Source organism: Eucalyptus grandis, chromosome 9, assembly GCF_016545825.1.
Source record: "Eucalyptus grandis isolate ANBG69807.140 chromosome 9, ASM1654582v1, whole genome shotgun sequence".
NCBI classification, from domain to species: Eukaryota; Viridiplantae; Streptophyta; class Magnoliopsida; order Myrtales; family Myrtaceae; genus Eucalyptus; species Eucalyptus grandis.
This window is the reverse complement of record NC_052620.1, coordinates 17,548,199-17,563,411: the sequence shown is the minus strand read 5'-3', so window position 1 is coordinate 17,563,411 and position 15,213 is coordinate 17,548,199. Positions and strand designations below refer to the sequence as shown.

The following is a 15,213-nucleotide window of genomic DNA, read 5'->3' as shown; positions in this document are numbered from 1 at the left end:
TATATTAGCGACCCAGAAATACATTGATTTAGATTTTTCTCTTTACTGCTACTAAAAATCCCGACAGGTATGGCGCGCATGGCTATGCTTCTAGTTGATGTGGCAACATGTGTCCATTGTCATGTTGGATTCGTTTGCCTGACATTGTCCATGAAAACTGTTACCTCGAATTTTTAATGATTCCTATTGACGGAAATATAGCAACAGGTTACTTTGTGTCATTGCAAAAGAAGCCGCAAAAGACCATATTATACATGCTAGGACTGCGTAGCATCTTTCACATTAGCAGCCAAAAGATGTCGATTAACAAACTCTGGTTTAGTTTAAGTATGGCTGAGAAATACAAGAAACTATGGCTAGGCGTTCTAACCTAGTATATATATTTATGATATGGAACGCTGTGCATTAGAATCTCAGTGAAATAAGATTCTGATTTTTAAGCAATTAAGAATAATATGGAAACAAATTAATTATCTTCGTGGGACCACAATCTGTCTCCATGTGACGGTGATCCAGAAATCGAAGGAAAACATAAAAGAAATCTTGAAGAATAAAGTCAATTTTCACTTTAGACCTCCGCTGCAAAGGCAAGCATATTCACGAATTCTCCATCCTCCATTCCTCAATATGTCAATTTCCATACGCATATCATATAAAAATCATGCGACTACAAGGTACAATCATATGTATTAATTTATTACTATGGTAGATCAATAAAATATATACCTAAATATTTTTATTGATAAGGATAATAATTTTTTTTAATATGCTTTCGTAAGTGATATAAACAGTCTCTTTTAGAAATAATTTTAGGGGAGGGGCGGTGGAGGGAAACCACAGGTGTTGTCCTATTGTGGTGATTGTATGCTTGTGGTAAGTAATGGCGACCGTCACTTAAAGGCTTATGGGAGATGAGCAGCGTCCATTTTCGTCCAAATTTGAGTTTTCTTTCGAGGGGGCACGGGGTGGGAAGGGTAGGACAGGGATGACGAAGGTGACCGTCATGCGGTGGTGGCCGTCACCTGACAGCGAGCGGGCGGTCTCTTTCCATTTTTCCTGTACTTTAAGAATGTTTTCTTTAAGGGGATGGACTGAGGGGTGATAGGGACGACAACAGTGGCCATCAAGCGTTGGTCTCCACCTCCTGCGGCTGCAATAGCCGGCTCCGTCGTCGGTTTCTAATAGCCGGCTCGGCGGCCACGGTCTCCTTCTCGCATCACAGGGTGGTTGTGGTCTTCTGTTTGGTCTGGGGAGGGAGGAGGGAGGGAGGGAGAGCCCATGTCACAGGGGCAAGAGAGAGCTTCAACCCACATCATCGAGGAGTCTGTGTCCTCAAAGGACGAAATATAGACATTTTTATAAAGCACGGGATTTCAAATTGCGGGTAACAGTATAGGGATCAACATTTTCTTTCACTAATATTTCTAAGTTCTGATAATAAGGTATTAATTTGATTAGTTTTTGAGGGTGTAATTTTCTTTTTCCTCTTCAGGCACAAAAGAAATGGCCTCTCACCTCCCTAAAAGAAAACACACTCTCGATGCATCATTGAAGTGATTGACGTAGTAATGAAAGGGTCATTCTATTATCCATGAGATCATGTGTTTGATTTATATAACATCTGAAAGACTTGTTTTGCCCTACTTAGCTACACAAATCCCATGTGGAGAAGTTCTTTGACTGCTAATAGATTAGTTAACCTCAAATCTTCTAAGTACAATCGGTATGAAGTGAACATGAGATCTTTTTGGAAATATCTAGAGATGGTTGTTAGCATAGATCATTCCACTCAGCTATTTTGTATTATCCACAAAAAGAAGTAAAACACTATGTGACCTGCCAATTGGCTACCCAATTGGCTACCATATTTGGCTCCAATCTCATCCAAAAAGGCTTCCACTAAAATAACAATATGACGATGTGAAAAAAATAATAATAATAACAATATGACGAAAAAAGGTATCCCTTAAGCAAAACCACCTCTCTCTCTCTCTCTCTCTTCGCTCTCTCTCTCACCTCTACTGGCAATAGAAAAAAGATGCTTTTATTATATCTGAGTAGGTCAGAGTCACGACAAGAAAAGGAGACTCCGGCCAGCTTCATCACCCTTATTATTATTATTATTATTATTATATCACCCAACTTTTCCACGGGCCTCGATCTTGGCAAAGGTCAAGCCCCAAAATTTTCTTTTATATTTTTCATGGATTCTGTGACAAACATGAGTCTCTTTGATGCTGGAGGACAATGCGGGTATCTCCAATTTTCAATGGACAAGAAAATCCCCCAAAACTTCAATTCCCTTTGGAGCATCCTATGGATCTTTTCTCATCGAATCACCTTTCGTCCCTTTTGAGGCGAGCCCTGCTTTTCCTCTTCTAATTGTTGTTTTTCCCTGTCTTTGGCCCTTTAAAACTTTTCCCATCTTCAATTCTGGGATGCCGTTGCTGCACAACGGAGGTAGAAATATATATTTCCCCATAAACAGTAAACTAGAGTAAAGGCCAAAGCAAAGGACAAACCTAATGCTACGACGCGCATGAGAAATGCCTTTGAGAAGTCGCATTCTTTGATGGAAATATTCCAGCGACTCGAAGCTTGCAGGACATACTGATATTCATAATTCGGGTTGAGAATATTTTCGATATACGACTTGATTTTCCTCGGTAGATCGTGATACATCACCTAACTTTTCTTTATGGTTCTTGAGAGCAAATTCAATCCATTATGTTAGCCCATCGGTTGCATCCGACAACCATCCAAAATGTATTAGCAGAGAAAAGACAGATTTAATGTCCGACATGCAATCTGCCATTTTGTGGACCAAAATGCAGTCTACATCACCTCGAGAGCTTCGGACTCAACAATTTTCAACAAAGTGAAGAAAAAAAAGGCATTCTCCACTAAAAAAAAAATGGACGACGGATCTCATGCGGAGCACAGTGTTAGACAAAGATGTGGGGGAGGGCCGGTCACCAACTCCCACTTGTTTTCCAACAAGAAGAGCACAGGCTGTGGAAATTTGAGTCCACCTTAAATAGATATTAAAATAATGCACGATATACCGAATGGATGTACGAATTCCACGTATGCTTATCGAGTGTGGAATACGATACGACGTATTTAGATGCACGTCCGTTTTTCGTTAGATCTTGTAAATCAGCCTTGAGGATGTAATTCCATATAATATTCATGGCTTGTTTTATATTACAGATCTCTCTTGAGCCTAACAGTCAAATGCGCAGTGGCAGTTTCCTTTTTTAATCCTCCTGTCCTTTCCCCCTCAGATCTCTGGCTATGTGTAGTTTGTCAACGTTTGGACCCATTTGACGTTTCTTCAAGTCTACTAAAATTTTTTAAATTTTTATTTTTATTTTATGTCTGCTGAACTTTCCTTTAGTTCTTTGTTTTTTTCTTTCCCTTCTGTCGTTAAAAAGCCCCCACGAGCTGGTTTTCTCCTTTTAATGCAAAAGAAAAAAAAGAGGAAGAGGGCCTCCTCCATTGCAAAAGTCAGGCAGAGAGTCATACACATTACTTCCATATATCATCACAAGTCTCCCCTTAACGCAACAAGGCTCCGTGGTCAAAAGGAGAAAGTTGGTATCTTTTCTTTTTGCTTAGCAGGATTTGCGGGTTTTTCATGTACATGAACAGTCAGAGGCTCCCAGCTCTGTTTAAGTTCTGACTCTCCGTGGCTTGTCCTCTGGTGAATAAGAACTGTGCAATGATCGCTCTGCGGGTGTTCAACCTTGGAGCTCTCTGTATGTTGTTTTGCTCTAACGCAAGAAGACGAGTGAGAGCCTTTGGAGCCTAATCCGCGTTTCGCGGAAGCCCATTTATTAGTTCTTGGATTCGCGCGTCTGGGGCTCTTTTCCTTCTGTTGGAGACGGTAATGCGAGCTCTTTTTGTTGTTTGCTCTGTTTTTTCCTTAATATGCTTTGCTTAGGCATTTATTACTGAACCATGGTTTTGCTCTTTGTGGCTGTTTGTTTCAGCGAAATGGGGTTTGAGAAAATTGGAGAGATTAAGTTCTTGGGACTCACGGCGTCTTCGAGGCACAAGCGGTCCAAGAGGTAGGCATTAAATGTTCTTTGTTACTTTGCAATCATTGCGAGTGCTTAATGGCCTGCAGTTAAAAATCTCTGTTCATGCTTTTATTGCTTGATGCTTCTCTTTAACTGGGAATGCTTCTGACTGAGATGGTGGTTCATGTGAAAAAATTGGGAACTTGCAGACTTTCTTGATCGCACATAGTGTGACCACACGTAAACCTGTATCTGGGTTTCTTTCTTGTTCTTTAGTCCTCCCCTGATATTTATTCTTGCAGAAACTCTTTCTCGTGTGGTGAAATTTTTGAAGTCGGGCTTGTTAGAATTTGGTTATGCGACCTTAGCTTGTACCCAATTTTTTCCTAGAATCTCCACAAGGCTTTTTAACTTCTGATAACTTTGGTGTAACAATAAGGAGGCTTAGAGCTTGATCTCGAAACTGACAAAATCTTGCAATGGCTGTCTCCTCCAAATTTTGCTTCTTTCAATCTATCAATGTTAACTCTTCTTGCTTGCGTCTCTGCCACTGTAGCTTTCCAGACAAGAACAGAGCTCCAGAAGACGGTTCTGATGTTTCACCTAAAGTTTCACAAGGCATGAAGCAGGTGAGACTGCTCTCCTTTTCCAATTTGCTTGAAATGAACTGAATTCACTTAGAAATGAAAAGAGAGGTTCACTGTCGATGCGGTAATCTGATTTTTTTGAAGAGGAGTATGGGGCAACTCTGCATTTCGCAATGTCAAAAGTTTCTGAGAAAAAAATTGTTCCATTTCCTCCAGTTAAAAAAATGACTATAGTTAGATTAATTATGTTTCACTGCTAATATTGGGTGGAGGACCATGACGACTATTAGTGATATAATTGTTGATCGTTAGAGAAGTTCTTCTTTCGAGTCAACATTTTGCCCTTTTTTGGATTTGGATAAAAAAGCTGTCCAGCCTCTTCTTCAAACAAGGAGTGGCATTGAGGGTGCGAACCAACAAGAATAGTGTCGGGATGTCAACACGAGTAATCGAGTACTCAAACATCAATGGGGTGTATCAATCAAGACTCATGTCGGTTGTCATTGTCAAATTCTCTGTTTCTGAACCCCTGATGCCTAATTTTGCTTCTTCACTTGACATGATTAAGTATTCTGGAAGTTGGAACTTTTGTGAGCTGAGAATATGCGAAATGCTTTACACGTTCACGATCATCTCGTTTCTGTATCACAAAAGATGTTGCCTTAGTTTCTAATATTAGATTTGTTAAATCTCTTATCAGGGCTTAGTTCATGTTGAACCCTCCTTAAAGACCAACAAGAAACCGTCCTCGAATTCTGAGACCCACGATTCTTTGAAGCAAGAGGTATATAAAATGACACCATAGAATTAACCTTCGCTGAGAAAAAAAAAAAAAATCTGTCGTCCTCCATTCATTTTGAACCCTCTATGCAGATTTTGCAACTTGAGAAAAGATTACAAGACCAGTTCCAGGTGCGTCATGTTTTAGAAAAAGCGCTGGGTTATCAGACTTCCTCCCATGACAATGCAAGTGACGTTTCAATGCCCAAGGTATTTTTCGATTTCTCTACTTTTACTTTCTACTTTTTGAAGGCACTCCACATCAAAACTAGAATTACCGTACTATTCTTAGTGTGGATTTCAGTGAGTTCTTGATTTAGATTTAGATGGTTCTTGGATTTTACTTTACGAACATCATTTCTAATAGCTTTGAACGTTGCTTCTGTTGCCTTAAGATTGCCTGAGCAAACCATGTGCAGAGTCTAAAGGCACGCATCTAATTTGGTAGTAGTTTCACTTCCATCATTTGGTGGCGGAAACTGACGCTTTTTCCCCTTCCTTGAGTCCAGCCAGCAACAGAGTTGATCAAGGAAATCGCGACACTGGAGTTGGAAGTAGCACATTTGGAGCAGTATCTTCTCTCGCTGTACCGGAAGGCTTTTGATCAACAGGTTTCTTCTGTATCTCCGTCCACAAAAGATGCATCTTCCAAGGACAAGAGGTTGAGGACTCCAAAAGATATCCCGAGGGCAAGGCTTTTTGAAACTCCTCCATCTGCTAATGCAAAACGAAGGGAGGACTCTGCAGTTCCTTCAAGTGTTCAGCCACTTGAAATCCCATTGAAAGATGCTCATGGTCTCAGCGAAGAAGAGAAACTGTTGCATTCTGGTGTCCATCGTTGCCATTCTGCACTGTCTCACCGTTCAGCCTTGGAAGTAAGGATTTCTCCTCGAGAGGAGTCTCTGGGTAAAGCCGTGCGTGCTTGTCACTCCCAACCATTGTCAATGATAGAGGCAAGTTTCATATCATTCTTTTCTTGGGCCTACTCACTGAGAAGACCCAAAAAGAAAGCATATATGCTGTTGGTTTTTCTCAAGTTTTTGTCATCAGTTCCTTTTCTACTGTTCCACTGTTATAAAGTTCAGCTATGTAATTGTCAAAAAATTTCCCTAGGCCTTTTTCTTTTCAGTAGCTGTGAATTCTCCTATATTATGGAGCCTCTGCACATCTGGCTTCAAGGAAAACTGAGTTGGGAGTTCACTATGCAAAAAGCATGTTAATATGCACACGCGCGCACACGCCACATTCGCACAAAATGAACTTAAGACTTCCGAATTATGATTGCTTTTCTTGGACTTCTGTTAATTAGTATGCCTTTGAGTGAACTGACTTTTCGGTGTTGTCTTGCAGTTTGCTCGAAAGGCAGGAACAAGTGTAGTTAGTCTGGCTGAGTACCTCGGCACGACCGTTTCTGATCATGTGCCTGAGTCGGCCAGTAGGCTCTCCGAGGATATGATCAAGTGCATGTCATCCATATACTGCAAACTGGCAGATCCTCCTCTGGCAAATCAGGGCCTTTCTTCTCCGAACTCGTCACTGTCATCTGCAAGCGCATTCTCCCCTCAAGATCAATCAGACATGTGGAGCCCTGGGTTAAGGAACAATTCGTCCTTCGACGTACGCTTAGATAATCCTTTCCACGTGGAGGGACTCAAAGAGTTCAGTGGACCGTATAGCACGATGGTTGAAGTGCCCTGGATACATAGAGACAGTCAGAAATTGGGTGACATCGAACCTTTGCTACAAAATTACAGGTGTGGGTTTTAGTCTGTATCTTGTCTTTCCTGAAAACGACATACCAAGGACATCATATGTTCAAACCATGGTCCAGGATGACCATTGTCAAACCCCGTCATACCTTTTTGATTCATCTATTTAACAAGTTAATTCTCTTACAGGTCACTGATCTGCCGTTTAGAAGAAGTAGATCCGAGGAAGCTGAGGCATGAGGAAAAAGTAGCGTTCTGGATCAACATCCACAATGCATTGGTGATGCATGTAATGATACCTTAAACAGCTAATAGAGTCCATATATATGTTTGCTTCATTGAACCATACTTCTGTTGCAAATATCTGATCGGTCCCTCTAAATTTTGGGAACAGGCGTTTTTGGCTTACGGGATTCCACAGAACAATGTAAAGAGAGTATTCCAGCTACTGAAGGTAAGTAAACACGGAAAGAAATTATGTTAGATTGGGGAGTGTACCATGCATAGGTTTTAAACAATGCGCTGCGTGCCAGGCTGCATACAATGTCGGAGGCCACACGATTAGTGCAGACACGATCCAGAGTACCATCCTCGGATGCCGGATGTCTCGTCCAGGACAGGTGAGTTAAAAGCCTCAACCTGTCTCAAGATCTGTTTCTTTTGGAGGAAACTGGAGATTTTTCAAATTATATGCCTAAAGTGAAAAGGAAAAGAATTAACGCCATAATTCTCTCTTTAGACAAATGATTTGTTTTATTACTTGATTATATATCATGTTATAATGAAAGAGCTGATAAATGGGATTTTTTGCTTGCAGTGGCTTCGGTTATTACTTAGTCCAAAGAAAAAGTTCAAGACCAGGGACGAAAGACAAGCTTATGGTATAAAGCATTCAGAGCCGCTTCTGCACTTTGCACTCTGCTTTGGGAGCCACTCCGATCCTGCGGTACTTTACATTCCTTCCTATCCATTCTCTTATTCCGATACTTATTCCTGTGTGAGTGTACTCTTTTCTGTTCAGATTGATCTTTGATAGTCCTCTAAGCTAAGACTGGATGAACATAGGAAATTTAGATCTGTTGTGTCCCAAAATTTTGGGTTCACATACTTTCAGAAGATCTTTCAACTTCACTGAGATGGAGATCCTGGTACTCGGTGGCATTCTTATATTTCTATACAGCAACTAGTTTGAAGCATGCCCCAGTGATAAGTAGCCACTATTCTTTTGAAGCCGAATTTCCTGTCATATGAAAATGTCCAGGAATGAGGATTGTTTGTGTGCCCATTTCCTAACTCTGTACGCAACGTGTTCATTATTGTCTAACAAGGAAAAAATCTCAAGCAATGGAAAAGATGCAACTGTCCTGCCTTTCTGGGCTATAGCCAACACGTTGAATTTGTTCTTGATATATCAGGAATATTGAGCCCTGCGTTTTAACTCTTCTCAGGTTCGCATATATACCCCAAAAGGATTATCTCAAGAGCTGGAAACTGCAAAGGACGAGTATGTTCGAGCTACTTTTGGTGTACGCAAGGACAAGAAGATCTTGTTACCAAAGACTGTGGAGTCTTTTGCAAAAGATTCGGGGCTGTGTGCTGCATACATTATTGAGATGGTTCAGAAATGCCTGCCCGATTCTTTGAGGAAGAGCCTGAAGAAGTGTCCAGTGGGAAAATCGAGCAAGTCCATCGAATGGATTCCTTACAACTTCAGCTTCCGCTATCTCATTGCAAAAGAGCTGGCAAAGTGATCATGCCTTTGTAGATTTTACGGTTCCCTCTGTACATAAATAGAATCGAGTGGACAACCGACATTTATTCACATGTGATGTAAGTTACCTTGTGCCATTCAGATAGATGTGAGTCGCTGTCCACTCATTTTTGTAATGCTGCGAACAGATTGATTTCAATTGTTCCACCTGTAAATATATTTGTTTAGCTAGCCATCACTTTTGTGGTCGATGCTTCTTTCACGCAATCTGCTTGATATATACCATTTCGCAATAAGTACCACATTCCGACGACAGAAAGTGGGATTGCACAAGATTTTGCTGCCTTTCCAGAAGATAACGTTATGAATAAAAGCCAATAAGGTTACCTGAAATTCAAGAACAGCAAGCAGATGAACAACTTCTCATGGTTTGTAGCCTATAAACTTGCAGATCTGTGATTTTGGTAATTTCGCAGCATGAACACCATCAGATTGTATTGCCTGGCATGTGATCGACTGTTCCATCCGCTAAACAAGCCGAATTTGTCCTAGATCAGATGCTAAATATATTGCCTTACGATGGCCAAAGAACGATTGCTATTCCTTTCCAGGAACCACATTACGGGAATGGAATACATAGCAAAGCAAACGACTAGCAGTAATTCCTAAGTTCTCAGGAAGAACAAACTCAGCTCTTGTCCGAAACACCCTGAAGGATCAGCCAAGTGGTACGCCTCACAATCGCTTGATCCCACCGTCCGAACGAACTGGCCTCTCAAGTACTTGTGCTCACCGACCCCCTCCTTATCAGGCAACATCCCTGCGCCGGTGGAGACCGACCTTATCATCTCCAACAGCGATGCGTCCTCGTGCGATCCCGCCCTTCTGACCGCGAACCCCATCTTCCTCCCATTGCACAGCATGGCCCAAACCGGTGCACTCAAGAGCGGGCGCCTCCCCGAGCCACCCTCAGGCTCATGGGTGCACGTGAAGACGATCCGGTTGGTCTCGCCGCGGACAAGTGCTGCGAAGTGTGAGGTGTGGAGTGGGAGTTCAAGGGTTACGAACGGGGAGGTTCCCGCACGGTTTTGCATGGCGATCCTGACACGACCGTTGTTCGTGGGGCAAATGATGGTGCCGGTGACCGTGGCGGCGGTGGCCGGCGGAGAGGAGAAGAAAGAGAAGAGGAGGAGGGGGTGGCACATGCAGCATGGCACCAAGACGTCGAGGACGGGTTTGAATACGTTCCACCATGGTTGGCGGTCGTCGGCGTCGTTGCAGTCGGTGTGAAGCATAGATTGCTTCCTTCAGTGTGAAATCGCGACGTGATTCTCTGTGAAGAACAAGCCCTGGAAAGGGATAAAAGGAGATTTTCCGTAGTTACAGATACCAGGGAATTGAACGGATCTTCAGGATCTTAACTGTGTACTGTGTACTGGGTACAGCACTTGTGCAGTTTTGCTGAGAGATTATCTCAGCTTCTGGATTTTCCGCTCATCCGCGATATTTGTTTGTAAAAAAGTGGAACGGTATATTTGCATTGATCGATTGACTTAGAAAATCTGAACAGTTTTTAAATGTCAGAATAATCCTTTGAAAACTTTTCGATAATCGGCTGGTAAACTGGATAAGGTTTTAGAGCTTTTTAGGAAAATTAACTCATAATTAGAAATTATAATGAGCACCATGTAAAGCAACTCCTAAACCTATTGTACATCTGCCAATTCAATCCGATATATTTTTACTTTGCCAATTTAATTATAAATTTTTCAGTTCTGTCAATTTGATACTAAAACTTTGATGATTTGCTAATTTAATCCCTAACTTTTTTAAGAATTTGTTATTTTAGTTATTTTGACCAATTCTAATTAGAAATGGATGATATTGACAATTTCTAATATTTTTTTTTTCATTTTTTTTCCTTTCTTCTTCTTTTCTTCTTCTTTTTTCCTTTTTACCTACGCTGGGCCTCATCAATGGCCGTCAAAGTCACTGACCTCAAGCGAGGGTGAGGGTTGTCCTCGTCAGATTGGGCAAGAGTAGCCCTCACTTGGGCTGGCAAAGGCAACCCTCACCAAGCCAATCGCAAGCATCCCCCATTCGAGATCAGCAAGGGCGACTCTTGCTTGAGGTCGACAACCTTTGTTAAGCCATCGATGATGCTTGACAATGGTCGAAGGAGAGAAAAAGAAAAAAAAAAAAAAAAGGAAAAAAAGAAAAAAAATTATAAAAGTAAAAAAAAAAAAATTGTAAAAATTGTCCACATTAATATCAGTTGTACCATCTAAGATGGTCAATGATGACTAGACTACAACATTAATAATTTCTGACCAAAATTAATTGAAATGACTAAATTGACAAATCGTTAAAATGTTTATGATTAAATTAATGAGTCATCAAAAGATTTAGGATGAAATTAACACAATTAAAATGTTTAAAATTAAATTGGCCACAATACAATACATTTAGAACTTTTCAAACATTTTCTCAAACCATCATGGTAAAGGAGGCAAGTTTAGACAAGAGTGAAATATTTTCAAGGGTTAATACCACTAAAATCCCAAATTGATACATTTGTGTCACATTTACTTCAATTGAATTTTGTTATCTCAAAAACTCCCAAACTGGTATACTCGTTTCACATCTATTTTAAATCGGTGCACTCGTGCCACATTTAGTTCAAATTAATTTTCACGTCACAAAAATCCCAAATTTGTATACCCACGCCATATTTACCCAAAAATCCCTAATTTACCACAATTTGGGATAAATGGGATACATGTATAATATGACACAAGTGTACTTGGTTTGGAAATGGATGTGCCAATTATTATTATTATTATTATTATTATTATTATTATTATTATTATTATTATTATTATTATTATTATTATTATTATTATTATTATTATTGTAATTTTATATTCATAAAATTTTTTATATTAGTCAAACTCATCAAATGAGCTAGGAATTATTTTGACATATTTAACCGTTAAGGTCTTAAAACCGGCTTTGAGAAACATAATCAGAGTTTGTCGCACCATCTCGAGACCTAGATCGAAACCGATTCTAAGCCCGGCTTCCCAAGGGGGAAGACTCGAGGGTGGCACCTAATATCCCTAAGGTCGGACTCGGGACCTTGGTTCTGATATCAAATGATGCTATGTTGTGTTGAAATAACAAATTTAGTAACCGAGATAATCTTGATCTAGTCTTTAATCGAATCACCACCCTATTGGGCTACTCCAAGATCCAACATTCTCTACGGCAATTGCTACGCATGAAATTTTATTCAATGACTAAACTCTGTGTTTGTAGCTAAGAGTCCATTTGGAGTAACTCTAACTAACGAAAAGATAACACATCCTAAATACCATAGTAAAAAAGACAACAGTGTATTGAAATACCTATCATCAATGAGACTACCTAAAATTTACAGCTTGTGCATCAAGAAGAAAATCTCACACTATAAATTAAAGACCAATAAATAATAAGAATTATAACAAAGTCTAATTTTAGAAGCATGTTTGATGACTCAATCAAATAGTGAAAACTAAAACTCAGCACATAATGAGTTATAATTCCTTTGACAAACTAAACTAGAATTAAGTTAATTGACTCGATCAAGTTAAGGACCACTTAATCTGATAAATTAGGGAGGAGTTTCTTACTTTGTTCAATAGAAGTATAATTTTGCGGTAATTAGCTAAATGCAATTAATAAATTAATGACAGGAGAGCAAAGAGTGCTAACATTCCGAACTAAGCAAAATAACTAAAAAATTGCCAACCTCTACGTACGATTGCTCCATTTGTAATAGATTATCAATAAAATCCTTATTGTGCTCGTGTCAGTTCAATCTTAAATCTTTTTAATTTGACCAATTTAGTCTTAAACTTTTTAACAATTTGCCAATTGAGTAATTCTGACCAAATTGCCGACGTACATCATACATGGCACGACCAACGTTAATATGGATAATTTTTTAATTTCTTATTTTCTTTTTATTTATTTTTCATCATGGCCAATGAGGGTCACGCAAAGGCCTTGCCCAATGCCACAGCAACCTTATCGGCCACAAATGAGAAAGAGCCACCTTGTCCTTGGCTAATGGGCTTGTGAGGCCCTCACCCATGGCCAATGAGAGTTGACAATGACCATCGCTTGCCACAATGAAAAAGAAAAGAAAATTTCAAAAAAAAAAAAATTAAAAACTTGCAAATATTGTCTACTTTGACAATTTGCGGCCAAATTTGACTAAAATGATTTAATTGAAAGATTCTTAAAAGGTTCATGATAAATTGACTAAATTAAAAGATTTGAGTATAAATTGGCACAGACAATAGTTTTATAATTTTTTGATAATTTTCTCGAGTTAATTATATACTAGAACCAACACACACTACAAGCATTTTCATGATGTCAAATTAGTGCTATATGTATAATTGTGTGGATGTTAATTCAACATAAATTGTCCAATCTTGCCAATTTACTCAAAATTTGATTATAAATTAATTGGGAGGAGTGCATCCTTGTGGGAGTTATAGAGCCAGGTTGGCTTGAGTTTGCCCGAGGGTAGTTGGACTTCGTGATCAACTAACCTTTCCTAGTCTTTGAATTGGCTTAGTGAATTTGAGAATATCCGTACTATCTTTCATGTTGGTTCATTGCATTATTTATTTTGCTTGCTTCTATCATTCAACTCAGAAAAGAAGGGGGATCCAATATGCGCGAGCGACTTGTACTTATTTCCCTCTCGAATGAAGTTTTTCCTCAAAACAAAAATCAATTCTAATCCCGACCCTCTTAACTTAAAAACGGTATTTTCAAGAGTTTAGTTTTCGAGCTCTCTGGGTGCAACTGAATCCCAATTCTTCGCCCAAAATTGAGATGAGGGTCGACGAGGGTCACTACATATGCACAACTAATCAAAAGGATCAATTGAAAACTAAAGAAATGCGCAATTTAGATAAGACATAATCTTAAAAATGTAAAGAAAGAAATCCCAAAAAGCGGAAGATCACGGGTGCTTCCTTTCTTCTACTGTCCAAACTGAGGAGAGAACATCTTTAAGACTAATAAAAAGTACAGACCAACTCAAGCCCCGTTCTTCCCAAAGATCCCTCGCCCTACATCGCCGGTCTGCTTAGTAAGGCCTCTCTCCGACGACATTCCCCGGCGGATTGTAGAAGCAGATGGTCAGGCTCGCCGCCTCCTTGGGACAACTCGCCTGTGCGCACCCCAACTCCGAGCTGTTCCTCCACACCACCTGCGTGTACACCCCGCAGCGGCGCCCCTCCGCGCACGTGTTGCTGGCGTGGTCATAGTAGATCTTCTCCTTCAACCACGCCCCCACCGCCGCCCGCGGCGGCACTGCCGTCCCCGCCCCGCCGGCCCACAGCTGGTTCCCGCCGTACTTGGAGGCTATCAGGTTGGCGAAGTTGCACGACATCCGGTCCCGCTGGTACCGGACCAGGCGGCTCGTGGCCGCGGCCAGCTGCGGGCTCCAGCGGAGCGGGGCCACGCCCACCTCGGCCCTGGCCTGGTTGTGGGCGTCCAGGAACTCCTGGGCGGCGGCGGGAGCTGGGCCGCCGGCGACGGAGGCGATGCAAGCGGTGCTGGTGGTGGGGGTTGAGCTGAGATGTGGAGCGTCGCTTGGAGGAGGAAAGCTAGGAGAAGAAATGAGTGGGTCATTTTCGCCTCTTGGGTTCGTTGGGGAGGATGAGTTTTGCAAAAAGAAGCAGGTGCAATTTATAAGGCGGAGCTTGGGAAAATAAATACTATTTACGCACTTTGCCGTATATGTAATTTTTAATTCATGATAAGTATTTTGGGAAATCAAAAGAACTTTTTTTTTTTTAAATTTTATTAACGATTGCCTAAATCTCTCAATAAACATAGCTTGTCATCCAAAATACCGTTTTAATATGTTATATATAATCACAATCAAGGTCGATAAATGGTACTTGTTAACAAGATTGTTTTGTTTTTTCAAAACAATTTTGTGTAGATAATGAGTGCCTCAGTACATTCCAAATTACGAGCAATTATGCAAAACTTGTCTCGGAAACTTTGGAAACTATCAAAATACTTAGCATTTTTTTCCGAAACTTTCATTTCCCCAAAATTTACTCATGTAAAATCCCGTGAATAGAACAAAATAAACCCTAGATCTCCTGTTTTGGCATTTTGAGAAATATTTCCAATAAGTAGTATTTTGACATTTTCCCTAGAAGCTTTATATTTTAAGGCTATTATCACGAAAAATTTCAAACAAATATATCTATGACAAATTTAGCATAAATTAATTCTTTTACCATCAAAAGTTTTAAACTAGTACACTTTTGATAAATTTACTTAAGACTAATTTTTTTATTGTTAACAATCTCAAATCGATACAA

At 40.2% G+C, this 15,213-nt stretch overlaps 3 protein-coding genes across 3 annotated transcripts; 1 reads left to right on the top strand and 2 right to left on the bottom strand.

Annotated features, from left to right (window-relative positions):
- The first annotated feature begins 3,482 nt into the window (after positions 1-3,482).
- LOC104419789 lies at positions 3,483-9,050 on the top strand. The gene is made up of 12 exons (XM_010031563.3): positions 3,483-3,889; positions 3,996-4,073; positions 4,582-4,654; positions 5,313-5,396; positions 5,486-5,602; positions 5,902-6,345; positions 6,743-7,146; positions 7,291-7,390; positions 7,496-7,555; positions 7,635-7,721; positions 7,919-8,047; positions 8,550-9,050. Exons 2-12 carry the CDS (start codon positions 4,000-4,002, stop codon positions 8,850-8,852), a joined length of 1,875 nt encoding a protein of 624 aa, XP_010029865.2. The 5' UTR covers positions 3,483-3,889; positions 3,996-3,999; the 3' UTR covers positions 8,853-9,050.
- A 427-nt stretch (positions 9,051-9,477) lies between these two features.
- On the bottom strand, positions 9,478-9,906 carry LOC104420804 (protein MIZU-KUSSEI 1-like). Its single transcript, XM_010032584.2, has one exon. It carries the CDS (start codon positions 9,904-9,906, stop codon positions 9,478-9,480), a length of 429 nt encoding a protein of 142 aa, XP_010030886.2.
- A 3,847-nt stretch (positions 9,907-13,753) lies between these two features.
- On the bottom strand, positions 13,754-14,574 carry LOC120288323 (STS14 protein-like). Its single transcript, XM_039302241.1, is given in 2 exon segments — positions 13,754-14,389; positions 14,392-14,574. Coding segments are annotated over 2 exon segments (546 nt in total). The 5' UTR covers positions 14,507-14,574; the 3' UTR covers positions 13,754-13,958.
- Between the last annotated feature and the right edge of the window lie 639 nt (positions 14,575-15,213).